The sequence below is a fragment of the Phoca vitulina genome, unplaced genomic scaffold (assembly GCF_004348235.1).
Source record: "Phoca vitulina isolate PV1807 unplaced genomic scaffold, GSC_HSeal_1.0 scaffold13, whole genome shotgun sequence".
In the NCBI taxonomy this organism is placed as follows: domain Eukaryota; kingdom Metazoa; phylum Chordata; class Mammalia; order Carnivora; family Phocidae; genus Phoca; species Phoca vitulina.
Window position 1 is genome coordinate 35,173,110 of NW_022589716.1, and position 27,306 is coordinate 35,200,415.

General features: G+C 46.8%; 1 protein-coding gene across 3 annotated transcripts in view; it reads left to right on the forward strand.

Moving 5' to 3' along the window:
* The window catches only part of ITPR1 (inositol 1,4,5-trisphosphate receptor type 1), a 324,688-nt gene that overhangs the window by 229,784 nt on the left and 67,598 nt on the right, over positions 1-27,306 (forward strand). For all 3 annotated transcript variants that reach the window (XM_032411831.1, XM_032411829.1, XM_032411830.1), the window contains 2 exons: positions 20,706-20,886; positions 22,573-22,826. In XM_032411831.1, the coding sequence (XP_032267722.1) occupies positions 20,706-20,886; positions 22,573-22,826 (435 nt within the window). The remainder of the gene's footprint in view (positions 1-20,705; positions 20,887-22,572; positions 22,827-27,306) is intronic.

Sequence of the window (27,306 nt, forward strand, 5' to 3'; positions counted from 1 at the left end):
GTTGAAGGGAAAGAACCATGTCTTTTCCTCTTTGTTCTGTGCTCTTCATCCCCTGGTATGCAACAATGGGTTTTTAGTAAATATTCACCAGATGACCAATATCCTAAGTCCCAAGATACTTTGGCCACTCATTCACCTAATAAACAGGAATTTAAGGAGAGAGAGGTTTCTAACTTTTTCTTTCCTTTCCTTTTTTTTCAGGGGGGAAATGGTGTGCAGGGGCAGTGGGATTGTGTTTTAGAAGACTTCTTTTTTTCCTAGAGGTGATCTTTCCTTTCCTTCACCGTCTCTACTCAGATATATTCCATTACTCCTGTTTATCACCTTTCAACACAGATTTGGAAGGCAGACTAAAGCAGCTCTTTCCTGTGGGGAGCTGGCCTTGTGGCTCAAGGGTCCAGATACCTGGGATTGCAGGTTTTTCATCTGTAAGCCCTCTCTGATGATCCTACCCCAGACCACCATATTTTAAATTAGTCACTTCTTTATGGCCCAGTGCTCTGCTATTTCTGTACCTCCAAAGGTTTCCTACTCACCTCGGGGCATTTAATTAACCTTAAAATAAATGAAAAGTTGGAGCCTGGGCTCCAGCCTGTTTGTCTTCTTTTTCTCCAAACTCCCTGGGTGATCTCATCTACTCCCATGGCTTCCAGCTACCGTTCATGCCAACAACTCCCAAAGGTGTAGCTCCCGACTCCACCTCTTTGCTGATTTCTAGATTTCTGTTCAAATCTCTGTTGGGCATCTCTACCTGTGTTAATTCTAGGTTAGGATGACCTCAAGTGCACCTGTCACCTCCCCTCCTCTGCCCCATTTGCCCTCTTGTATTCCATGTGCTGCTCAGTGGGCTCACCAGCAACCCTCCTGTTGCCCAGGGGAGATACCTGGATGTCTCTAGTCTCTTTCCTCTCTTGCTTTTCGTCAGGAGCTCATTCTGTATCCACTCCACCTCCCAGTAGTTTAATGGTCAGCATTCAGTTGGGACTTAAAATGAGCCAGACAGTTGGCACCTTGAGATTAAATGACCTGACCATATTGGCCCCGCTGGAGTCGGAAGAGCGGGGATTTGAAATGAGGCACTCTGGCTTCAGAATTCCTGCTATTGACCACCCTGTTACACCTACCTCCTGCCAGTATGGGGCTGTCCGAGTTCTGAGCCTGATTGTTTCTCACCTGGATAACTGGGATAGCCTCTTAAAGGCCTCCCTGCCTCTGGGCATTTCTCTCTTGCATGCTACTGTCAGTGATGTCCCCCAAAAAGAAGCTTGACCACTTCATTTCCTGTCTTAACAGTCTTCTGCAGACGCTGGAGTTCACTGCAGCCATGATGAAATCCAGTGGCACCCTGCATGGTCTGGCCCTGCCTGGGTTTCTCTACCCACACCCCGATTCTCTGCGTCCTGCAGTCACATTTGTTCATTTGCTAGGCCCTTCTGTGTACTCAGATGCCTCTGCTCCACATGGGACAGGCTCTGTTTCCCTCTGCCCAGAATACTTCCCAAGCCCTGTCTGAAATGTCTCCTGCTCTGGAAACTTCCTCTTGATCCCCTGAGGCAGAGGTGTAGTGGTCTCCACCTCTGGGCTGTTCATTCACTCTAGCAGTCACCACACTTTAAGTGGAGGTTCATTGTAAGACCCAAGGGAACAGAAACCAAATTTGTCCTCACCCCCAAGTTCCGTAGAAAAGTTCCTGTGTGTGTGAGATGAAGGGAACTCAGTCTGTACCTAACATCTCAGTGGAGAGAATCCTACTCTGTAGGGTCATTCTGAGAACTAGATGAGATGTATGGAAAGTGCTCAGCTCGGCGTGCTGCTTAACACATAGTAATTGCTCATGGTTACTTTTTGGTTGTACATTTTTCTCTCTACTCACCCACCCGGGAATGTAATTTCTTCCAGGATCAAGCCTCTATCTGACTCCCCAGCACCTGGACCATGGTGGGTGTTCATTAAATGTTCTAAATGTTCACTGAATGAATACAAGTTCTGACCATCTGTGGCCACCGTAATACTTTAGCCTTATTGTCCTTTTTTGAATATAAGCATTAGGATGTGAAAATTTATGGTTAGTGGTTGTAACAACTATAAAGGGGCACCTTCTTTAGGGGTGGAAGGGAGTTAAGTTTAGCTGAGTCCAAGGGAAATACATAATGTGAATTTGGAGGAATATCCTTATTGTGCCAGGAACGCTCAGTGTCTATTTTTTTCTTCTTAATAACCAGATAGTAGTAATAATAATGAGGACCAGAATCTGAATGTTCATGTTCCAGGAGCTAGGCCACATGCCTTCTCTGCATGATCTCATTTACTCTTTATGGCGATCCTGTGTGGGTAGGTGCTGCCATGACCCCTTTTTGCTAAAGGGGAAATAAAGGACCCAAGAGGTCAAGTTACTTGCTTAGGGTCACCGAGCTAGCTGGTAATTGTGTCCGGGTTTATTTCCTGCCACAGCCTGAGGTCTCAGCTCTCTGTGTTGCTGCCTCCCTGTATGAGAAGCCTCCATTAATTTCCTTGGCACAGACGTGGACACATCCCCCTCCCTGGCTGGGGACCAAGGAAAGGGGTTGTGGACCCCTTTCGAGGGCCTTGGCTCTGTTGATCAGGCAAAGTGGGATTTGTGGCTTCACTCTCGGTTGGTCTTTTGGTGGATGGACTCTGTAGAGGGTGCTGTGCCTTCTGAATACAGCAGAAGACAGTTTCTGTGGCTGGTGTCTGTGCTTTGGTTATAATATTGTCCTGTGAATGACAGAGAAGGAAACCGTGAAAGTCTTTCTCTTTTAGGCTTGCTGTTTTGTTTGCCAAATAAAAACTCTAAGTGCTATACATGCCGCCTCACCTCTAGCAAGTTCCAAGTTCCCAGGTCTATGAAAGTTAATGATGAGGAAACTCTCTTGCATAACTTCCTCTCTGTGAAGACAGAGGCGGCTCGTTTAATTAGGGCTTCTATGAAAGGTTAAATGACATTAGTAACAATTTTGGGGTTTTACTTGCATCGAAGGAAGCACTTGTGCTCTGGCATAATGTGGGGCTTGTTAGAGCTCAGCTTTTACTCATTTTGCACAAAGAGGCCCCGTGCATTGGATTCTCCCCATATTTGAGTCTTTAGTTGGTTGACGAATACTCATTTTGGGGGAAAGAAAAAGGAAGAGTGCCCATTCTAGGGCAGGAGCTGTACATGGTGCCGTTATGTACTTTATCTGGGCTAGGTCAGATAGCTCCAGTGACAGAGGAGGAAGGTGAGTCTCAAAAGAGCCAGAGCTCGGGCACCTGGGTGACCCAGTCAGTTAAGCATCTGCCTTCGGCTCAGGTCATAATCTCCGGTCCTGGGATAGAGCCCCATGTCAGGTTCCCTGCCACTCCCCTGGCTTGTGCGTGCTCTCTCTCTCAGACAAATTTTTAAAAAATCTTTTAAGATTTTATTTATTTATGAGAGAGTGTGCAAAAGCAAGGGGAGAAGCAGGCTCCCCACTGAGCAAGGAGCCCGATGCGGGATTTGATCCCAGGACTCTGGGATCACAACCTGAGCCCAGAGCAGATGCTTAACCAGCTGAGCCACTCAGGAGTCCCAAGAGCCAAAGCTCTTACCCAAAGTCACCCAATTAACAAAGCTGAGATTTGAACCCAAGTCTGCCTCTCAAACATCTCTCACCTCTCTACCATGCTAGAAAGCCTTGAAGATGGAAAGGTCCAATGCCAGGGAGTTAACTCAGTGCTCCATTTTCACTGAGGGGCTACGCACACTGGAGAGCAATGTCTGTCTTGTTACCGTTGGGGCTAGGGCTACAAAGCAGTGGTTATTTCATTCAAGAGGCAAGGAATCCCTGCTTGGTTATACCATCAATTTTCAAAGTCATCCTACCAATCCACACAATGATGAGTTTTATAATAATGTATGAGCTTTTTCTTTAGTTTCTACTGGTGTCCTTTATTGAGTAGCTTTGTCTGGTCAGAGGTGAACTTGTCCCTGATATAAGAAGGGCTCTTGCTCAGTTATGTTTCTTTGAGTTTTCTGGAATGCATGTTGGCGGGGAGAGTGGGGAGTGAAAGCCAGAGTGCATTGCAGATGGCTGTCGCAAACCCCTCTACTATTTCCAATTAGTGGATGCATGTGTGAGTTGTATGCCTGTCTTATATTTACAAGAGGAAGTATCCCGTTTAATTTTATTTTCACACCAAAAGCCCAAGTGTTAAGAGAACATGGTGTTTTAACACTCCCTCGGTTATCAGCTGCAGCGCGGAGGTTGTATATTGTCACATACAGTTTTCTGAGTATATTTCTACATTTGTTACCTGGCAACATTGCTGCGTCGGGACATGGAGATGTGTTGGTTCCTACCAGATCTGCACTGTTCATATTGTAGAAGGTAGAGCCTGTTTTTCTGGCAGGAATTTACAAGAGGAGAAGGCAGGAGGCTAATGGAATTCAGCTGAGAGATGGCTGAGGCAGTGACTGTCCGCGGACGAGGGGTTCGGCAGGGGATGTAGACTCTTGTCTACATCCTGAATTTATGCATTACTGTGTTGTTGCCCACCCCACCAGTTCTGATGGGAAAGGAAATCCCCTAGTAGGGATGACAGCCATAGCATCTCTTGCTGGGGTCACTGTCTGAGCTACTTAGAGCCCTATAGAGTCTTTGTTTAGCTGAGGTGCTGCATTAAAAACACTGTATAGAATTTAAATGCTTAGCGGGGCCTATATATACTCGCGGGCTCTCCTAGCACAAACATGCCCCCCCCACGCCCTATGTGATGAACCCCTTCCAAGGTGTTTGTGTTCAAAACCCTTGCATCACAAGTTTGAAAGTCCTCTTGGTTGAAGCCACGCTTTCCGAGACTCCGAGAAAGCTCACTGAGACCAAGGGCATTGAATTCTCTAGCACCTGTGACATTTCTTGACAAATGCCTGAGAGGGGCAAGTTCCCATGGCAACAGTTTCTAAAAGAGTGTTGTGGCATCAACAGGTTAGACGAGGTATCAGAGTCACGGGGCTCTGCAGCGCCTCCTGCAAGCACGTCTCCTGTTCAGTTCCTCCACGCCAAGGCGCCAAGGGGCAGTCTGTTCAGAAGCCCCAGGAGGCACTGGAGAGCTGGCCAGGTTGGGCTGCAGTTCAGGGCACATTCGTGTCTCCCTGCAGTGCTCATTTTTGAAGGCATCTCTGAGGAGGAGGCCTTTTTAGTCCACTGGACTCTTAATGTCTTGCCTTTTAAGAGAGAAAAGGAGCGCTGATTATGCCTGGAGGCATTTAGGAGCCTCAGTTAGCTTTAAATTTATATATGTATATTTTTTTAAGTGCTCTGATCTCCTTTAGAAAACTCGAGAAGCCATTTTATTAATGGTTCTTGGCTCTTGGGAATTAATATTACCCCTAGCATGATCAGGAAGTGTTCTAAGAAGAAGCTATACAATTCCTCAAGATTTTTTTTTTTATATAGCTATTGGATATTTTGTATACCTGAGCAAGACCTGACCCTGAGGGTTCCAAGCTTGGCTGATTGTCCTGAGCACCCTTAACTTGGAAATCTATATCCTGCTGTTTAAACTTTAAGATGATCCCTAACTTGATTAAAGTCCTCAACCCAGTAGGCCGAGGAAAATGCTTCAGAAAAAACAAGGTCATGCTGCATTTTTTTGGTAAGCACAGGAATCAACAAAGAGATGTTATATAACTTCTATTTATATCCTCCTTGCTCACTATCTGCAGGCAGACAAGAGTCGCTGAGAAGGAATTTAATGAGCTCTCTGGGTTTGCTCACCTTCCTGAGCTGGTAGGAACCAGCTTGTTCTCAAGTGCGTCAGCAAAGAATCTGGCTGTGGGTGGGCGGCCGGGGTAGGTGGACGGACTTGTTGCCATGGTGTTCTTTAATTCCCCTGTCTCTCAGAGATCTCACTCCCCCCTTCCCTGACTCCTTCCTTTCCCCCCTTTTCTTTCTTTCTTTCTTTTTTTTTTAATCTATAAGCTTCCTTGTTTCTCACACCTACTCATGATTCTTGGAGCTGTCTCCGGAAACAGAATATTTTTCCTCACCCCCCCCCCCCCCCCCCCCCCCCCCCAAGAGCTCTCCATTGTGTAGCTCCAGGACATCAGAAGAGTTTCTGCTAAGGTATATTGTGTTCACCCTCCCCTATTTCTTTTCCCATGATTTTTTTTTTTTTTTTATTACCCAGCCCCTCCATTATAGGGACCAATCCCAGAAGTCTTTAATCTCACCCAATAGCAGCTTACTCTTCCCTATTGGATTGCCCCCAAACCGGGTGGATTCCACTGTTAGTCGCACGAACAGTTGCTCTGCCCCAAAGGAGAAGGGCTATTTGTATTTCCCTACATCCTCCTGTGTGCTCTTGCCCTGGGCCGGTGGATGTCTCCTGGCTCACCTAGAACGGTATAAAACAGAACCACATGAAAACAAGAGAATGTGTTTGTCCCACAGTGATAATTCTAGGAGCTTGGGCAATTTCTGTTACCTGCAGGCTGCAGGTTGAAATTATTCAGCCTGCACCAAAAAAAAAAAAAAAAAAAAAAGTGGTGGGGGCGTGGGTTGTGGCTCCTCCACCCAGTTCTCAGCAGGGAAGTGGGACTGCCATTCTGAGAAGTCATTGTGGCAGACCCCAGGAGTGCCCACCACAGAGCCTTCTGAGATGGGCCTGCGTTACTGTCCGCATTCCCGCCAGAGCAGAGGTATGGAATAGATGTGAGTAGGGAAGTTTTAATGAACTATTCTTAGAAAAGAAAAAGCAGTTCCCATGAGGACAGGCTTTAAAAAAAAAAAAAAAAGAAGCCAAAACCCACCCCTGCCTTGCCCAAGAGTTGTGCAACTCTTAATAGCAGTAGCCTGTTGGAATAATCAAAGGCAAGCTGACTTCCCCTTATTAACTTCTGTTTGAGACATCTGCATAAAATATCCCCAGATTCCAGACCAAGAAGGTAATTTTTTTTTTCCCTCCGAGTAACTGGAGGGACTTTCCCTTTGGAGCTCTTCCAGCAGAGTCAACTTCATGGTTGAAAATATTTTCTCATTAGAAACTGCCAGCCTTTTGAATCCTGATGTGGGGATAGGAAAGACACCTCGTCCATGAGCACAGAGCCTGAGCCCCAAACCTAATTGACATTCACAACTGGCCTTGAGACTTCTGCCATGACCCTTCTTTTCACTGGGAAATCTATACCCACTTAAATTTCCTGAGGGTCCCCTAAGTTCCTTTTTGAGACTGGCAGAGGCTCTCTTCCTATTTCTCTCACTTTCCCATGGCTGGGTTTTAAACTAGGTTTTAAACATCCATCGAGATGGCCCAGACACTGACGAGGCTAGTCCTATAAACCATCTAACATCTTCAAGCCCCTTGTTTCCGTTTGCATTCGGGACTTTAAAAAAAAAAAAAAAAGTATATTGCATTTGAGGAGGATGTATTTCAGTTGCCCTCGCCATACGGTGTTTGAGAAATGTGTTTTTATTAGCCTCCTTGCTACATAAGCCCACAAACTGTTCAGCCCAGAGCCTGGGTAGTTATCATGTCCAGGATTGAGCCAGGTTCTGAGGTGTTAGGCTCACAAATGGTTGTCCTTCCTGCTCCATAGTTAATAATGCAAGTGTCAGTGAGGCCAGAGTAGTTAACAGTTAACTGGATGGATTAAGGATCTGCAGCCAGTCTGAGCGCATCACAGAGACATGTGTACAAACCCGATAAGCCTCTGAGAGGGGAGAAGGCCACATCAGCCACCTTCACCTGGCCCTTGGCATGTTTCATTGTCTCCATTTGGCAGGATGTGGGTCTTTCACAGACAGGGATCTTTGGGTTATTGAGTTAAACTTTAGCTGCCATGATGCAAATCTCGATTCAACTTAAGGTTTTTGGAAATAAACCTCCTTCAGGATTACTGTGCATTCATCAAGATGGCAAACACGTCCTGCGTACCTGGTGGGTGCCAGGCATTGCATGAATTGGCCGTGATACAGTCAGGGATGAGATCAGTCCGGGCCCTGCCCTCTAGGAGCTTACAGTCTAGTGGGAGAGATGGCTAGCACACTAGTTAAATAATTAACACCCTGGGAGAAGCACGAGGAAGGAAATAAGCAGGGCACAGAGTGTCAAGGAGAACCCACTTAGGATGGTCAGGAAAAGCTTCTCTAAGGAGGTGCCATTTAAGCCCAAACCTAACAGATGAGAAGAGAACCAGCCATGAGAAGAGCAGAGGGCAAGAGTGTTCAGACAGACAGGCTGGCATGGGCTTGGCCTCTTGCCAGAGCTGAAGGAGGCCAAGGTGGTGAAAGCATAGCGATGGGGGGAGCAGGAATGAAATGATGTCTGGACCCCAGTAATATGCTTGTCATCAGGCGACCTGACTGCCAGCCCCGTCAGTGCTCCTAAAGGGCACCAAGTTGGCTCGGGCCGTCACCTGCTTGCATACACGTTACTGATGCCAGAGCCATAATATATTAAGCAGCACTTACACAGATGAGTGCTGTGTAATTTCATCCCGCCACCTCCATCCATTTGGCCATCTGTATGTTTTACTGCCCAGTCCCAAGGATGTTCTCTGCAGCCACAGGGAAGCTACCTGATGGGCCAGTACCTAGGCAAATGGGCCTGTGGGGTTGGGAGATGCAAGTCCTGGAGCTTTTCCTTTGGGGTCCACAGGGGGGCTGTCCCCCCAGAGTTGGTGGAATTGAGCAGAGGACTGAGGGTGACTGTGGGACCTCCATCAGGAAGGCACTCGCTTTGGTTGACGTTTTGCTCTTTGCCAGCCGGTGTCCTTGCCCCCGGCAGGCCAGAGTATATTTATTTTTCTTTGGATTTTATGGTTGAGTGCATTTGTCATAGGTTTGCTGAGAGCAGGGAAGGAAAAGTGGCTGGTCAACCTACCAGGTGCCAGGCCTCTGCTGGGCTTTCCCCTGTGTTACTTTCTTTACTCCATCATACAGGCCTCTCCGGTGGCACTTACCCTCCCCCCTCCTCCATTACCGGTGAGGAAAGGGTGGCTGCCTGTTAATAAATGACCTATCCAAACCCACCCAGCTCCTCAGTGCCCCCTGCCCATCCACTTCTACCTTGCTAAGCCTACAGGATACAGAGCCCTTTCTCTGAGCCCCTGCCACTGTCTAAGCAAACACAGGAAATGGGTGTGCAAAGGATTGTTCTTGACATCGATGCAGAACTCAAGTTGGATGCCCTGTGGAACCTCGTAACTTTTAGGGCAGGAAAAGTTGGTCACTGTTGATTAATTGCCCTCAAAACACAGAATGGAAGTAAGACCAAAGATCAGAGTTCTTCCTCTCCAACTCCTGTGTTGGTCTTCTTTCTCCGTAGTACAGATTGAACCCCCAAGTGAAGTGGGAAGGAGCAGGCAAACTCGAGCTCAGCCCCCTGTTACTGTCTCGTGTGGATGCATGGCTGAAATTTTTCATGATACTGTTTTCCACACACCTCTTTTCAGGCCTTGTGCAGAGGCTCACTGAGAAGGCTTCCGTGTCCCCCATGGCAAGTCTGTGGGCAGGCGACATGGGACCTGAGAGTTTCACCCAAACCGCCAGAAGTTACTTTTCATTGAGTCATAGACTCAGCTCTGGAGGGCACCCTCAGAGGCTGGCGTGCACCTCCTGCAGCCCTAGACATACACATGAGATTGTCCTGCATCTTCTTCCTTAGTTGAGTCCATGGACCAAGATTCTCAAACCTCCCTGAGTGCTTCAACAAAAGTCCTTCCTGAGGTCCAGTCCAAGTCTCCTTTGCTGTCTACCACCTTTCCTTTTTCTAAGCCTCATGCTGACATGACGAGCAACCACAGTGCTGCCTTGCACTTGAAGATCCCCAAGGAGGTCCCTCCCATAGTCCCCTGCAACACCAGGCAATGTTGGGGGCTGGAACTAATTCACATTCCACTGGTCATCTTTTCTTTTCTCTGGAGGCTTTCTGTTTTTCTCTTCCATCTTTGGCTGGAAGAGACAGCTGCCAGTACACACAACAAAAGATGCTGGCTTTTGGCATCCATAAAGAGGTTTGAGAATTGAACCCAGAGAAAGTTGGGAGTCTCCTTAATGTCTTGTCCCTGGGTCCAGGGTCCTCCAGAAGGATGCCTGACCTGCCTTTCTGAAATCTGATTTTGCTGTTAAATATGGCTAGAGATGTTTGCTTATAGTTTACCTATATACATGGGGACTTTGTAAGATAACAACTTGAAAAAAAAATTTTTTTAGGAAGTACAGTTTGTTGTTGTTGTTGATGAATATGTGGAAAAACTGTTAGTGTTTTGATCCACATTGAGGCGGAACCAGCCTATTACCAAATAGGGCAGACTTTCTCCACAGCTGCTGATTCCCGTGGGCACTGGGAGGTAAAAAAAGAGAGGTAATACGTTTTCCATCCTAGGAGAAAAGTGGTTCTTATAGAACAGGTTGGAATTTACTGATTGCTAATACTCAAATTAATTCACCCTGCAAAGAGTCATGAAGAGCCACTGCTTTGGCCTTGACCTCAGAACTCAGCCCCTTACTTGGAGCTCAGTGACCAGACTAATCTAAGTAAGGATCTCCGTGTCCTCCACCTCTTCTCTCAGGCTGCAGTGACCCAGAAGGTGGCCTCCATCAGCCCTGGCACGGCAGAGTCATTGAAATGGGGCGTTTGTGTCTAAGTCCTCCAGAGACAGCTGTACAGTGTAGACCAGGGAGAATTTTCTCACTGAGAAAAATGAACTTGAAATGTGGATATCTTTCTAACCTAGACTTGGTTTGCTTCGTCCCTTCTTTCTTTTCTGCTTTGAAGTTTATTTTACCTCTCTCTGAAGCTAGAGACATCCTCACAGAGCTTGGTGAGTGGAAAATTCCAGATGTTTACTGGTTAAAACCCATCAAACCTTGCAAAAAAATTTCCTTCTTGGAGTGATAATTGATACCAGGGGAGTGTTTGATTCTTAATGCCCAATTTATTAATTATTAGACTCTTTTATTACATCATACTTTTCCTGAAGGATGGTAAAAAATAATAATGATAATGGAAAAATAGTTCATGTTGAATGTTTAGGGACTATCTGTGAGGAGGGTCTGACACCAAGCTTATATTCTGCCTTACATTAAACTTTGAGAAACGGGGGCACCTGGGTGGCTCAGATGGTTAAGCGTCTGCCTTCGGCTCAGGTCATGATCCCGGGGTCCTGGGATTGAGCCCCGCGTATGAGCTCCCTGCTCAGCGGGAAGCATGCCTCTCCCTCTGCCTGCCGCTCCCCCTGCTTGTGCTCTCTCTCTCTCTCTGGCAAATAAAGAAATAAATAAAATCTTTAAAAAAACCAAAAAACTTTGAGAAACGGAAGCAAAATTGTTTATTTTTATGTCTAAGGGAATCTGAATAGCTTCTATAGTGAAATTCCAGCTGGATTTTTTTTTTTTTTTTTAGCTTCCTTTACTGTGACAGTTACTGAGAACTGCTATTCACTGTGTGTTTGCTGTCCGTTTAGAGACCATCTTGACCTATCAGTATCAGCTAGAATTGTTTATCGGTGGATGGTTTGTGGACACTAGACTTTGGTCATCATGGAACACCCAGCACACAGGTTGAGCCACGTATCCTACGTCCTAGTACCTTTCCTTTGAAAGGGGAATTGATAGATCACAGCAGCACCTTACATTTGAATAGTTTCCCATAGTAATCAAAGTGTTTCGCACACATAATGTTTCATAACTGCAACCTTGATGGGCCCCTAGCTTCCACGTGATGCAGACAAGGCAGGTGGTAAGAATCTCGTTTTTCAGATAAGGAACCCAGGGCATAAATGCTGTTAAGTAAATTGCCCAAGGTCACGTGGCTGCTTAGTGAGGAGCGAAGGCTGAAATTGTGGCTTCCAGACGTCCAGTTCTCTAGGCGGCTGTCCTAAGCACGTGTGCTTTATCACCTAGTTCATGGTCCATGATCCTGGGTTTTGATTGTTGTCCTTGGTCTCTAAGACAAGGACTCAAGACCTATAGCCGTCACCGTGTGACAGTGGTTTTGTTAACGTGTAAGCCCCAGCCCTGGTCAATCTTCAACCGGCAGAAGGGTCTTGCTTGGGAGCCCATCTGAACAAGTACATCGGGCCTCACAGGAAACTGGGGTGTTCACATGTGTACCTACCACAGCTATTCTTTACTGTGAGAATAGTCTGTGTTTGTGCAGCTGAGAGACTTGGCATGGTGGTGGGGGGTGGATTATAAAAAGCCAGGAGGTGTTTAGAGGTTGACAAACTCTCGCTCAGGTGAGAGGTGTTTAACAAAGCAGAGAGGTCGCGAGCATGGGCTGACGCGGCAGACAAGTGGGGCCTGAGTCCTGGGGCACCGCCACCATTTCCTAGCTGTGTGACTTGGCAAGTTATTTAATCTCTTTGAGCCTCGGTTTCCTTATCTGTAAAGCAGTGTTAATAATCGTACATACCGGGGCACCTGGGTGGCTCAGTCGGTTAAGTGTCTGCCTTCGGCTCAGGTCATGATCCCAGGGTCCTGGGATCGAGCCCCGCATCGGGCTCCCTGCTCGGTGGGGAGCCTGCTTCTCCCTCTCCCTCTGCCTGCCACTCTGACTATCTGTGCGCTCTCTCTATCTCTCTGTCAAATAAATAAATAAAATCTTTTAAAAAAAAAAAAATAATAATAATCGTACATACCTCATGGGGTAGTTATAAGGATTACATGACCTAATAGCTATAAGGCATTTAGGCGGCACCTGGAAAATAGGAAGTGTTCAGTGACCATTCACTGTAACATGATTTACAGAAAGGAGGGCCCCAGGGAACGGTGACTGCTCAGTTAACCCCAGGTACAGTAAGAAACCCCACAGGTAGCCATTGGTAGCCCTGGTAGCCACTGCCATCCCTCTGACACCTGCAGAGCATCTGTTCAAGCTCGGAAGGTCTGGTTGGAGATGTCCCCTCAGGTCCCCAAGACTCCCGAGGCCAAGTCTGAGGTCCTTGTGTTTCAGACGCAGGGTGAAAAGAGAAAAATCAGACTCCAGGGAAGAATTTCCGTCAGCCCCTGGAAGTTCAAGCTTTGAGCACTGTTCAGCAGTCACATTTTTCAAATTCTTGGACTCAGTCTGAGAACTTAATTCATTTTGCAGCAGATAAGTGACCAGAGTGAATGTCATGGGCCGTGGTGGTCAGGTCATGTCGTACTAGGCAGTGAAATGGAAAAGCTCATTCTCTGGATTCCCTCCAGGCCCAGCACAAGGGCTTCTAGAGGGTGGGCCAGTCTCAGTGTGGAAATGCTTTCCTTTGGGGCAGGATCAAAGCCTCGAAGCTGTCCCAGTGGCACTGTGGACTAGTGCCCCCAGGCCATCCCTGCTCCTGTCATGCTCCATCCTGGATCATGTCTACCCCTGCTGCCTGCCACTCCCCATTCTTTTAGTTAAGATGCCCATAAAGGGCTTCTCCCTTCAGAAAGGCCTTGTGTGCCTGTAGGTGCTGGCTGGCTGGCTCTGTGTTCTGGGGTACAAAGTCTGTCTTTGCCCCCCAAGTCTCTGAACTCTGAGGAAGATGGTTTTTCAAGAAGGTGCTTATGTGCTCACCTTCCCTGGTGTGTGTCCAGTGCATGGAGCAGGCTTCTGTCTCCCATTCTTCTCCCGGGACCCCTTGGCTGCAGGGTAATTGAGACTGTGACCTCTTGCCCCTAAAGAAAGGAGTGTCCGCCCACTGCCTGCCTGTCACTAGGATAGCTGCAACTGTCTGCTAGTCTCTAACTTCAGGCTGCCTCTTATTTCAGAAGCCAGGTGGGCTTGTCATCAACCATGCTCCACTTCTTTGCAAGGACTTGAGTGGCCATAGTAGGTGGCTGCCAGGCTAATTAAGCAATACCTTAGTATTTTTGAGTGATCTGAAAGGATGTTTTCATTATTATTTTAAACTAAGACCTCAGTTCTTGAGTCTCTCTACAGCTTAAGCAGCCCAAGGAGGGCGAATTGTGTCCACTTGACAGTTACCAAGGGTGAGAACATGCCCTCAGGCCGTTGTGTCAACCAGCCACGGCCCGGCATGGTCAGAAGTGAGTGGCTTGCACAGTCGAAGACAAAGACTCTGTGTGGCCTTGGCAAGTCTCTTCCCCCACCTTAGGCCTCTGTTTCCTCCTCTGTAAAATGTGGAGGGCTGGACTAAAGTGGTAGGTTTCCAAACTATGTTCTTTGTAGCTCTGCAGCTCCAAGGAGGAGTTCCGGTGACAAGAGGGTCCTTCCCGCTCTGTTTCCACCCGAACAGTTCTGCCCGTATCTCTCTCAAACGTGGGGTCTCTCCCTAAGGTGGTGTTTGGGGAGAGGGGAAGAATGGGTTTCCCTGCTGGGAATAGCATTGGAAACTGCTGGAATAGAGTGCTTCCCGCTTTCACATTTTGTGGTCTGTATTTTATTTTTTGCGGTTCTGGTTTTTTCAGCTTGGCTTACAACAGCCACGCCTAGGTCCCCTCCCACCACGGCCCTCCAGAGCTGCCACAGAGGTGGCCGCTGCCCATGCTCACTTGCTCACCTGCTCCCACCCCTGACTTCCTTAAAGCCACGCCAAGCACACCTGTTGTCTGTGATGTTGGGGTTGGTGCTGTGTGTCTGCCCCCAGACCAGCCTTCATTTCCTTTGAGTTCCCTGTCCGACCACTGGGGCTGGTCTTCTGTGTGTTCTCAAAAAGGCAGGATGGTAGCAAGGGCCCGGGGTGGGGGGAGCAAGAAGCACTGGATCTCCCTCAGCCCAGCTCTCTCATCTATAACGGGACAGATTGATGAATGACGGTATCTGTCTTGGCAGTCTCCTAAGATGCTGACAAGACAGCTCATGTGGAAGGGGCTTTGAAACCACATGTGTTTGGGAGATGCATGGAGGGTGAAGAAAAGTCAGCTGTGAGGGTAGCAACACAGGTCCTTCTGCTGGCGGAGATGGCCTCAGAGGGTAGCCCCTTCTCTGGACAACTTTACGTAGTTCTCTAGCTTTCTGGGAACAAAGCCAATCTTCTTTTCCTCTCTCCCTTTTCATCGTGACATAATTCTTATACTATAATATGCATAGATTTTAAGTGTACAGTTTGATCAGATTTGACAAATGTGCATACCTGTATTTGGCTGCTGTTAACAAATTACTACAACCCCAGTGACTTAAAACAACCAGACTTTCTATCTCACAAGTTTGACATGAGTCTTAACTAGGCTGACATCCAGGTGTTGGCAGGGCTGCGTTCCTTTCTGGAGTCTCCAGGGGAGAATCCGTTTCCTTTTCTTTTCCAGTAGAGGCTGCCTGTGTTCCTTGGGTCACAGCCCCTTCCTCCATCTTCCCAGCTTCTTCCCATCTTCCTCACTGTGAGCTCTTCTTCCGTCTTCCTCTTCCACTTCCACTCTTAGGACCTTTGTGATCATTGTCCCTCCCCTGAATAATCTAGAATAATCTCCCTCTTTTAAGGTCAGCAGCTTTGTTTCCCTTCCAGGTTCCAGGCTTTATTATTATTGTTGTAGTTATTTCTACTACACCTTTCTGTTTACCACCAGCCTAATCAGGGTATTTCCTTCAGTCCAGAAGGTTCTCTTGTTTCCCTTCAGGCTCCCCACTCACACTGCCCAGGGGCATCCCCTGTTCTGAGTTCTCTAACCACCATGTAACGTTGCCTGCTGTAGGCCAGGTGAATTTTGAATGGTTACTCAAACTTGCTAGGTGGGGTGCAGTGAAACCTTTGGTAAAGCAAAACGACCTCTACTTGGCACTACTGGCTCTTAGTTGGAGAAAGGGGCGATTCATAGATTCAGGGAGCAAAGTAGACAAGTAGCTTGTGGAAAAGGCCCTGCTTCAGAAATGACAGATGTTGACAAGGAAGCCAAGAAAGAGAAACCGTCTGTTGGTGGGAATGCAAGCTGGTGCAGCCGCTCTGGAAAACAGTATGGAGGTTCCTCAAAGAATTGAATATAGAGCTACCCTGCGACCCAGCGACTGGGTGTTTAGCCCAAAGATACAAATGCAGTGATCTGAAGGGGCACCTGCACCCCAATGTTTATAGCAGCAATGTCCACAATAGCCAAACTATAGAAAGAGCCCAGATGTCCATCAATAGATGAATGGATAAAGAAGATGTGGTGTGTATATATACAGTGGAATACTACTCAGCCATCAAAAAAATGAAATTTTGCCATTTGCAATGACATGGTTGGAACTAGAGGGTATAATACTAAGTGAAATAAGCCAATCAGAGAAAGACAGTTATCATATGATCTCACTCATATGTGGGATTTAAGAAACAAAACAGAGGATCATAGAAGAAGAGAGGAAAAAATAAAACAAGACGAAATCAGAGAGGGAGACAAACCATAAGAGACTCTTAATCATAGGAAACAAACTGAGGGTTGCTGGAGGGGATAATGGGGTGATGGGCACTAAGGAGGGCACATGATGTAATGAACACTGAGTGTTATGTAAGACTGATGAATCACTGCTACCTCTGAAACCAATAATGTATGTTAATTGAATTTAAATTTAAAAACATAAGTAAATAAAACAAAAACAAAAAAAGAAAAGGCCCTGCTTCAAGAGCCTGAGGTCTGGGAGGCCAAGTACCCACCTGCTCTGGTCTGAGGTCCCACCTGCATCTGGGGTAACAGTCCTGGGGAGGGTGTCCCCTTTCCCCTCCCAAGTCCTCCAAATACAGTATCACAGAAAGAGGTTTAACAAACAGGCTTTTGAACTGTGTGCAGGGCCCTGGTCTGGCTGAGTCCAGACCACACTGGGCACCAGAGAGGGGCAGTAACTGCCTCCAGGAGTCTCTAACTGAGGGCTCCTGTTCCTCAGCACCCCGTTTCTCCCCATGGCACATCTGGGGCAGGTATCTTAGTTCTTCTGCACTGCTGTCGCTTTTTACTTCTCCTCTTACACAAGCTAGCACTGCTTCCCTTCTGGAGACCAGGCTTCTTCCTTCCAGAATACCTTTAATTAGATTCTCAGGTGGGAGACTTGAGGCAACAGCTCTTGACTCTCACAGCATCTTGGTGAGGTTACATTTGTCCCAGTGTGGGCATCTCGGGGGTGTGCTAACTACTTGATGTCCATTATCTTTTAAGGTCCCCTGATCTCTCACACACGAGTAATAACTTCCCCTATAGAATAATTTTTGTGTGAGAAAACACACATGAAGGTTTACTCTGGGTTCCTGGCACCTTATAAGCAGTCAGGAAATGTCAGTCATTGTGCATATTACTGTGATTTTTCTCATTAGATCTTCATAACCACTGTGCAGTACTGTTACCATACCCATTTTACAGACGAGAAAATTTAGGTTTCAGAGATATCGTCACTTTTTAAGGTGATAACAGCTCATGAGTGGCAGAGCTGAAACCCTGGGGTCTCTGACTCCAGAGACAGAATTCTCTACCTTCACTACCCTGCCCTACCCACTTAGGGGGACACCTTCGCTGTGGGGTTTTCACATTATACTAATGTGATGGTGGTACAAAAAAAAAATTAAAAAACTAAAAATGATGCTCAGTGGGCCCTGTGCTAAGTGCTTTGTGGGCACCGCGGCAGCCCTTCATGTGGGCTCAGAGAGGCTGAGTAACTTGCTTCGGGTGACAGAGCTAGTGAGGGAGGGACCCAGGGGGTTCTGACTGGAAACCCTGCCCTCTAACCCCTTCATTCAGGACTGTTTTCCTTCCTTCAAGGCATTGGCAATATTTCTCCTTTTGATACTTAATAATAACCATGATGGAGCATGCCTCCCATTTCAGCCTGACTTGGGACTGCCCTGAATCATCTCTTCCACCTTCCAGCCTCCGGCCTTGTTTAGTCCTGGTCCTCTGTGCTTATTCATGTCTCTGTACCCTAGAGTCTACTTTCTTATTTTGTTAACCACATTCTGTTTAGAGCGGCTTCAGATCCTTGAGGGACTAAGGACTGATACAAATAATGCAAAATAAATATACTGGCTGTTGCAAAACATATATAGAAGTGTGTAATCCTCAGTCACTTGCCCTTCTCCCATTTCATAAGAGGTTCCCTTCCCCTGACTCCTATCAGTTGACATCTGTTGGGTTAACCAGCTAGACGTTAGGCAGTGCGGTTTGTAGCTGGCGATTGCTCTGCACCGTATTGCACTGTTACCAATGACAAATGGCGGGCTTTAGTCATTCATTTATTTGCTTACCTACTTAAAGTGCATTTTTGTTGTTGTTGTTGTTGTTGTTGTTGTTGTTGTTTTGAGTGACCAGATTGTCCAAAGGATGCTTTTTAAGTTGCCTCCATGCAACGAGAAGACTAATGGGGTAGCAACTAAAGTTAATTTCCCCAAGTGGCCCCCTTCTGGTGCAGTCTCCCCGTGACCCCCTGTGGGTGAAATATTGTATGGCTCATCTTGGTAAAAAATGTAGTCACCATAATCAGGTGGGTGTAGGTTGAGTTCTTAGTCCCCACATCTCTCCTTTTGTTTGTAGATGCTTCAGCTCTCAAAGAAGTGAACAGTTAGAACTTGCTTTTTCATATTTGAGCAGTTTTCCAGAATTAATCTATGTTGGGGGTTTACTTCTGGCACAGCCACTGAATATAAGCAGGATCTGATTGAGAGGCTGTAGTTAAAAGGAGCCATGAAGTATTGGGTTGTATTCATTCTTTCATCAAATGATTAGGAAACTCCTTCTATGTGTTGGGGCTCCTCTGGGTGCTCTGGAGACCGCTGTAAAGCATACAAGTGAGGCACCTGCCCCCTTGGAACTTAACACTCTGCATAAGATATACAGTAAGCAGGTGAATGACAAATACAACAGAGACCAGTTGCTATGAAGAGAATAAAATAGGGCAGAGGAGAATAAGCAGTTGGCCAGATTGCTGCTTCAGGTAGGATGATCAGGGATGGCCTCACTGAGGAGGTGATGTTAGTGCAGATGAGGGGACCCCAGCCATGGGGAAGAGCCAGGAAAAGCAAGGAAGAGCAAGGCAGTGGCCCTGAGTGTCTGATACAGTATTCTTTTGCCAGCATTCTCTTGGGTCCGTTTCATAAGGATATAAATGGCTATTTTAGTAAAACATCCTTGGGGTGATTATTGAATTACTGTGTCTTTTCCTTACCAGGCTACCAGTTTCATGGGGGGCAGGGTCCAGGCCTCTTTTTGCTCACTGTTGTATCTCCTATGATGGGCATAGTGCCCAACACATGACAGGTGCACAGTAAATACTGGTTGGATGGATAAACAGATAGATGCATAGGCGCATGAATGAATAAGAAAATGGATGGAATGATGGGTGGATAGATGAAATGGTAAGAAACCTAAAAGAAGATACAAGGTGGTAAAGGGCAATGGAGGACATGGAAGACTTGAGTTTGGTTCAAAGAGTGTGGGAGTCTGGGAGGACTCAGTGACACACAGAATAAGGCCAAGCAGTAGGTAGGCGATGACTTGTACTGCCACTGGGAGCTGATGGAGGGGAAAAGATAGAACCAGGGAGCACAAATAGGAAGGATGGCTCTTGTGCTATATGTTGAAAACAACCAGAAGTAAGGAGGAACAGTGAGAAGGAGAGGAAAGAGCACAATCAAGAAGCGCTTTGTCGGCCAATGAGACTGACATTTGTCAACGCAGCATAGGGGCTAGTGTAGCTAGAAGAAGGGTCACAGTGATTGCAGTTGCCTTTTGGCAGATGGACACATGGTGGCTTTCCCGGGGCTTGCTGAACCTGGCAGCAGGTGTTGGGGGTGGGGGAGGTGTGGCGGGGTGAGGGATTGAGGAGTTAAGGGGCCACAGTGGCTGGTAAGGTTTTATTTCCTTCTAGGATTGCAGGCCTAAGGCTACCTTTGGTAGGGAAATGCCATCTTTCCAAATGGGGGAGGATGTGAAATTGGCAGAAAGATCCAACTGGGAGAAGCAAATATATTGTTTGGAGCTTTGTTTTATTCCTCTGGAAATGACCGTATTGTATTTTTATGTAAATAATTCGCAACAGCGTGGTGTTTGCAAAAGGGGTGAAAAGAGAATACTCATAAATGAATTTGAGACACCATATTGTGTTTTCACATCAACATTGTATACTGTTGCTTGCAGTGGGCCCAAAAACAAATGTGCATCCAAGAGGCAAACTACCTGTTAACTTTGAGCTTCTTCATTTAACCACTCTTTACCTGTCCTTCAAGACCTGATTTGAAAATCACCTTTTCCACAAAGATTTTGGGATCACTCCTGCCCGCTGTCATCCTTACCAAGCTCTGAGCTTCTAGTATGTAACTGTGTAGCTTCTGGAGCACTTTTTACTGACACATTTTTGTTTTACTTACGGACTTGTCATCCTAACTTGGTATGGAGCCCTATAGGGGCAGGCAGCACATCTTACTGATCTGTATATATTTACAGGGCTGTGCAAAGTGGAGAGGCTCACAAAAGTCCTTAAACACATGACAGGACCTGCAATAATCACCAAAAATACGTCATTTCCATTGTTGATGGAGTTGTTTTGGGTGTGTGTAGGCCCTTGTTCTTAGTAGCCTGGAATCTCCCCACCACCCCTTAGCATGTGTCTCAAGCCTGTGTGTCTGCTCCATCAAAGACATCCCCTGGTGGGCTGCTTTAAGGTCTCTGTATAGAAAACCTCAGGCTGTACAATCCAGAGAACGATAGTACGTGGAACCCACTTTGGTCCAAACCTAGACCGTTCGTGAGGTTTTGCAGCTGGCTCTGATCTCCGTGAGGTTTTGGTGTCTTGAGTGGGATTAGATCCCTAGTCTGTCTCAGTGTTGAAAATCTGTGGCTTTTCCTTGGCAGCACTCCTTTTTCTGCCGGTTAACAGAAGATAAGAAGTCAGAAAAATTCTTCAAAGTCTTCTATGACCGAATGAAGGTGGCCCAGCAGGAAATCAAAGCAACAGTGACCGTGAACACCAGTGACTTGGGGAATAAAAAGAAAGATGATGAGATAGACAGGGATGCCCCATCCCGGAAAAAAGGTGAGTTTTCCCCTGTGTGCAGCCCTCCCACCAGCTGGACCTCCAGACTCCAAACTGTATTCCGACTGAGGCTTTCAGGAGAAGCAAACCAGTCTGGTTATAATGTAATTCTTCCCAAGTAACCAGAGCTGAACTGCCGTGCTTTGGCAGTTCTTCTCCTGTAAAAAATTTACATACCTTCTTCTTGGTCAAGCTCAAACTTTTATTGTCAGGAAATCCATTTGTAACATTTTCCTGTAATTTTCTGTTCAGTGGTAAGGAAAGTTAAGGAAGACACACACTTTAGGGGCACCTGAGTGGCTCAGTTGGTTAATTGTCTGACTCTTAATTTCAGCTCAGGTCATGATGTCAGGGTTGTGGGATTGAGCCCCGCATCAGGCTCCACGCTCAGTGGGGAGTCTACTTAAGATTCTCTCTCTCCTCTCCCTCTCCCTAATGCTCTTGCATGTACTCTCTTTCTTTCTCCCTCTTTAAAATAAGTAAGTAAATCTCTAAAAAAAAAAAAAAAGATAAGCACTTTAAAACTGGGTGTCCATCCCTTGTTACCTAATTCCCCCTTATTTATCTAAATTATTTGGAAGTGTCTAAAGTTGTTCATTTATGCTCTCATTTGAAGAGAGGTCATACTTGGAAGTATGTAGATGCACCCGTGTTCGAGTCAAATGGCTGTGAACAGGTTAATGAGACACTCTGGGCCTCTTTTTTTAAGTTTAGAACAGGGTTTCTCAGCCACAGTACATTTGGCATCTGGAGGATGAGTTGCTGGAGGGGCTGTCCCGTGCGCTGTGGGAGGTTTAACAGCGTATGTGGCCTCTACCCAGTAGATGCCATCAGCCTATCCCAGCAGCCGACTAGAAGTGTCCTCAGATTTTGCTAATTGTCCCCTGGGCAGGGGTGGGTGCAAAATCAGCTCTAGTTTATAACCACTGATTTAGAATGGGAGTAAAGAGAAGAAGAAGAAAGGCTAACGTTTACTAAGTACTTTCTATGAACCAGGCACTGTTGAAAGTCCTTTACATCCTTTACTTCATTTGGAACTGAAATTAACCCTGTAAAATAGAATTGTTATCCCCATTTTACAGATGAGGAAATTGAGGAGTGGAGATTAACTTGTCCTTGTTAAGGCTATGCAGCGAGTGGGCAGTAGAGCCAGAATTTGAACCCAGGCGGTCTGGCTCCAGAGCACCACACTCCTCACTCTGATGCCTAATTACCTCCCAGGGTTACTCAGAGAATTCGATGAGGTAATACACAGTGCCTGGGTACTTAGTGGAAAGCACTCAACCTGTTGTCACCTCAGTAACAGTAATTACGGTTGTGGTCGTCATTATGTTGACCCCCTCAGAAGCTTCTCTAGGTAGAATTCACTGATGCTCTCCTCGCTTTGCAGATGAGGGCACTGAGGCCCAGAGCCATATAGGTGTGTGAGGCTGACAGAGCCGATACTAAGGCTTTTCCTCTAAAACAGTGCAAGCTTAGATGAAGTGTCAGAGCCGTGAGCCAGTTGGCAGGGCGTGACTCAGTTTTAATCCTAAGGACTAAGAGAAGTGACTTCTTGGAGTGTTTGGCCAACCTTGAAGATTTCTAGTGAATACCAGGACCTACACTTTTGAACATTATCTTTCCTGCAGTGAATCGTACTCCTGAGGACTCAGCAGCATTGAGTGTCTTCTGTTTGCATTCTAGCCAAAGAGCCCTCGACACAAATAACCGAAGAGGTCCGAGACCAGCTCCTCGAGGCCTCTGCTGCCACCAGGAAAGCCTTCAGCACCTTCCGGAGGGAGGCTGACCCCGATGACCACTACCAGTCCGGGGAAGGTGCCCAGGCCACGGCAGACAAGACCAAGGACGAGCTGGAGATGAGCGCGGTCATCACCATCATGCAGCCCATTCTCCGGTTCCTGCAACTCCTGTGCGAAAACCACAACCGGGACCTGCAGGTGAGGGCTGGCCCCTGGGACTTGCAGCTCCTCAGACATCTCTGCTCCCCTCGCTGCCACCAGCTTCCTTGAGTCGAGGACCCAGGATGGTTCTGACATCTGGGCAACTGACATGTTTGTCTTCCCCCCACCCCCATCTCCACATGGACAGGAACCATGTCTCTTGCTCACCAATGTAGGTGCCTGCTGCATACATAGTGAAACGTGGGTTGTGCCTGTGTGTGCATGTGGTAGGCTGCCGTAGATGCACAGGTAAAACTTGGATGGACGGATGAATGATTAAATATACTAGACTTACAAAATCTGATACATAGAAAGTTCCAATTAAATATTTGTTGGTTGAATGAATGAAAAGTGGCTTTCCAGGGTTTTACACAAATAGGTGCTCAAATATATGTGCTGAACTGATTATTTCAGAAGTCTTTTGTTTACTTTTTTATTGATGTCGGGATGATAACAATGGCCGAGGTTTGGCACTTAGAATATCGTGGATGCTAAGTGTTGCTGATATTATATTCATTTTATAGATGAGGGAACTGAGGCTCAGGGGACATAGTTAGGGAGTGGAGAACCAGGACTTGAACCCAGGCCATCTGATGGTAGAGCTCATGTGGTCAACCACCATGTTAAGACAGAGCTTATTTTCTCCCTTGCAAAATTTCCCCACCAGCAAAGCCTATATGGAAGGACTAAGGATGGATTCCAGAGATGTCTCTTTATTTCTTTCTTTTTTTTTTTTAAGATTTTATTTATTTATTTGACAGAGAGAGAGAGAGAGAGAGAGTGTGTGTGTGTGTGTGTGTGTGTGTGTGTACAAGTAGGGGAAGCAGGAGAAGCAGGCTCCCTGCTGAGCAGTGAGCCCGATGTGGGGCTCGATCCCAGGACCCTGAGATCATGACCTGACTGAAGGCAGCCACTTAACCGACTGAGTCACCCAGGCGCCCCCAGAGATGTTTCTTTCTACTGAATGGGCATAGCTCTGTGGAACCAATCACTGCCCAGGAGCAGCATGCTAGAACACCAGGTCCTTGGCCATTGCCTGGTTTTGCTGCTGGCTTTTGGGAAAAACACCCCTCTCTGCCTAAAAGGGATTGAGGATTAACAAGAAAATTGTGTCTGAACAACTCCACTAAGATAGAATCTTGCCTCCTAAAATAAACAAGTTGGCAGTGGTAGTTCAGTTATTTGAATAATGATGGTATGAAAAGGAAACAGTGGTAAGGAAAAGGTACACTCTTAAAATATATGCCGTGCTGACTTTATCCATCAGGTGATTTGATGGCCTTTCACACGTCACCTGTGGCCAGAACCTTTGGGGCTGCCACCGTAAATCACTCCTACTTCAACCCTGCCACACAGTCCATGCATGGAAAAGTTGAGTAAGAAATTACATTGTTAAACAGTAAGACAGAACAATGAAATGGAACTGGGTGAAGTCTGCAGTATTAACAACTTCCACACTGGTATTTATTTTTAATCAAATTGGTCTGAAGAGCCTGAGCTTTGAAAAGACAGGTATATCCAAGGTCATCCATCAGCCAAATCTGGCCCATATTTAAAAATGAAAGCATTTCCCATAAGCCCCATTGGGCTCTTTTTCCGCATTGCTGTTCATTCATTTCCTCCATTGACCTTCCCTGCTTGATCCCTCTCAATGTCTGCGTGTGGGATTCCGGCTGTTAGTTTTTCTTTTCTTGCCTGTTGCTCAAATATTCCTCCTTTGGGCTTAGACCATGTCGGCCCCAGATCCACTGGCCTGGGACTGCCTAGCTCAGCCGGGTAGAACAAAGTATTCATGACTCAAAGATCCAGGGATGGGTTGTGGTCTCATTGGCTGGTGTTCTGTCTCCAGGCCAACTGTGCCCTCTCCGCCTTCCATATGTACACCATTAGTCATGAGGGAGACTGGCCAAGGGAGTGTGAATGACACCATGGAAAGCCAGGCTGTCCCACCAGCAGGAAGGCAAAGCCAATTGTGGCATCTTTGTGGATGGGGAGACCTCCCTGCTGCTGGGGCTATTTCGAGGCTTGAGCTCAGTGGTCAGGGCCCTGTACTGTCCCCCCAGACTGCTGTCACTGATCTCCACTGACCTTGGGCTCCAAAGGGAAGTGGGTTGAGACCAGGCCTGTACGTCATCTGGGTGAATACCTGCTGTGTGCCCGGCATTGGTGGTGACAGAGACCTCACCCCTTCCCTTACGGAGCTGAGAGTCTTGGGCAGGAGCCACTCGGGGAAACCCAAGATTGCTGTGCAGCATGATAAGTGCTATAGTGGTGTCATGTTAGGGGTTTTGTGGGTTCACAGCAGGCAAACCAACCCACTGTGCTGGGTCCAGGAAGACTTCTCAGAGGACCTGATAACTGCCGAGTTCTGAACTAACACAAGACTGCCTCAAATAGAATTCCTCCACGAATGTCAGAGGGGCAGTGCTGACGTGCTTGCTCTCAAGCCTGGTCAGCTTTCGTGGACCTGTTCTGACTCCTCCACGGTACCCCTTGGTTTCTCTTCTTTAGCGCCATACCCAGAGTCCACTGTGGAAGGAGAGTAAGGCTTTCATTGCATGAATTTGCCAGTTCTTGTGTGGAAGTCTTCACAGTGTTAGTTTTGTACCTTAGCTCTTCACATAACTCTCCTTTGAACTAAGGCCCTAAGAACCCCATGGGCAGAATCACCTTTTAATGAGTCCTTCCAAAATTTGATTCTCCAACACATTGCTCTGTGGAAAACAGTATTGGGGGAAAGGGGAGTGTAGAGTATATTTTAATATATTTTTTAAAGTCTTACAACTTAAAAAAAAGTCTTAGCAGCTTAATCTTTGAAAGTACCATAAACATTATCCAAGTCAGTGGCTTTACACTTTTTTGGTTTTGGCCACAGAATCCTTTGTTTAAGATCTTATGCAGAAATGTACTAAGTACAGCAGATGAGAGCAAAGCTGTTCTATTCAGAGTAGAAACTACAGAGCACAAGAACTTTCCTTTCCTCCCTTACCTACCAGAGCCCTGAGAGGTGGTGCATTCCAGGGATCCCCCTGGGTCCTACAGGGCCCAGGTGGAAAACGATGATCTGAACCAGTGGTTCACAAGGATGAAGGTTAGAATCATGTTTAAAGACTCCCACTATGTCGTACACACTGAGGTATTGATAAAATTGCTCTGATAAAATTACATTTGTAGAAATCTGGTTCTCCAAATGATGGCTTTGAGTGGGATTCACCTACTCTGAGTGCCACCCTGTTGGCAGTGTTCCAGAGCAGACGGTGGATCTCTGGGTCAGGGTTTGCTTGTGTACCAAAGGGAAAAGACTTTCTCACGAGGACAGAATTATTGCCCACCCCCTACCCCCTGGTATAAAGAAGTACTAATAAGCTCCACGAGAGAAGGAATCCAGCCTTTTGAAGTTGCCCAGCATCTTAACTTTCCTGTTGGTAAATGTTCGGTAGAGATAAGGCCACTGCTTTTGACTTTGCCAAACAGACAGCTGCTGCCTTAAGCAAGCTTTGTCCACAGTAGTAAGAAACTTACTGGGAAGGACTATTCTTGAGATGTTTTGCCTGTGTTTTCCATCCTTCCCCTGAGGGGTTGGCTTTGCTTTTCAGCTCGGTTAAGGAATGCAGGTCTCTTACCACTGACATCTGTATGAGAACAGACTTGAAGTCTTTTCATTTCTCAATCCACCCATCTTGACTTAGTCCCTGGCCCTCCAAGGAAAACCACAAAAAGAACAGGATTTCTCTAGCCTAAACAAGGCAGGGTAGTGTGTGTGCTAATGGTGAAATCTATTCCCTGAACATAGAAAGAGTCCCTGTGAGCCTCCTAGTGAGTGGCATCCCTCTATTTTTGTAGAGGACAGAGGAAATGGATCTGAGCTAGGGAGGGGGAGATTCGGGCTTGACACTCTGCAAAAACCATGAGCTATGGGAGAGGCTTTCAAGAAAGGGCAGCCAATTATCCTTCATGAGGAGTTGAAACACAACAGGCTTGAGGACTTCACAAGTCCCCTTTCCTCCACCCATTCAATTTAATTCAGATTATTTTAGCTAGTGTTTATGAAGCACCTGGCATGTGCCAGTCACTGTGCTAGCTGCCAGGCACCCCGTGCTATCATCATGGTCCTGGACGGAGCTGACAGACATCTCTGTAAGCAAATCATGAAGTGTAAGGAGGGCTGAGAGAGCTGTGTGCCATTCTCTGATCTCACTGGAGTTAGGAGGGCTTTCTGAGACAAGTGACTTGAGATTCCATTCTGAAGAAAGATGAGTTCATTGGGGTAGAGATGGGGAGAGAATGACAGGCAGAGGGAATAGTGTGCCCGAAGCCCCAGAGGAAGAGAATGAAGAGTGCTTGAAGAGGAGAAAGAAGTTCATTGCTTCCTGGCAGAGAGGGGAGCATGGTGGGAGCAGTGATGTCACTGAGCGGGGTGGGGGGGGCCGTGGTGGGAGCAGTGATGTCACTGAGCAGGGTGGGACATGGCGGGAGC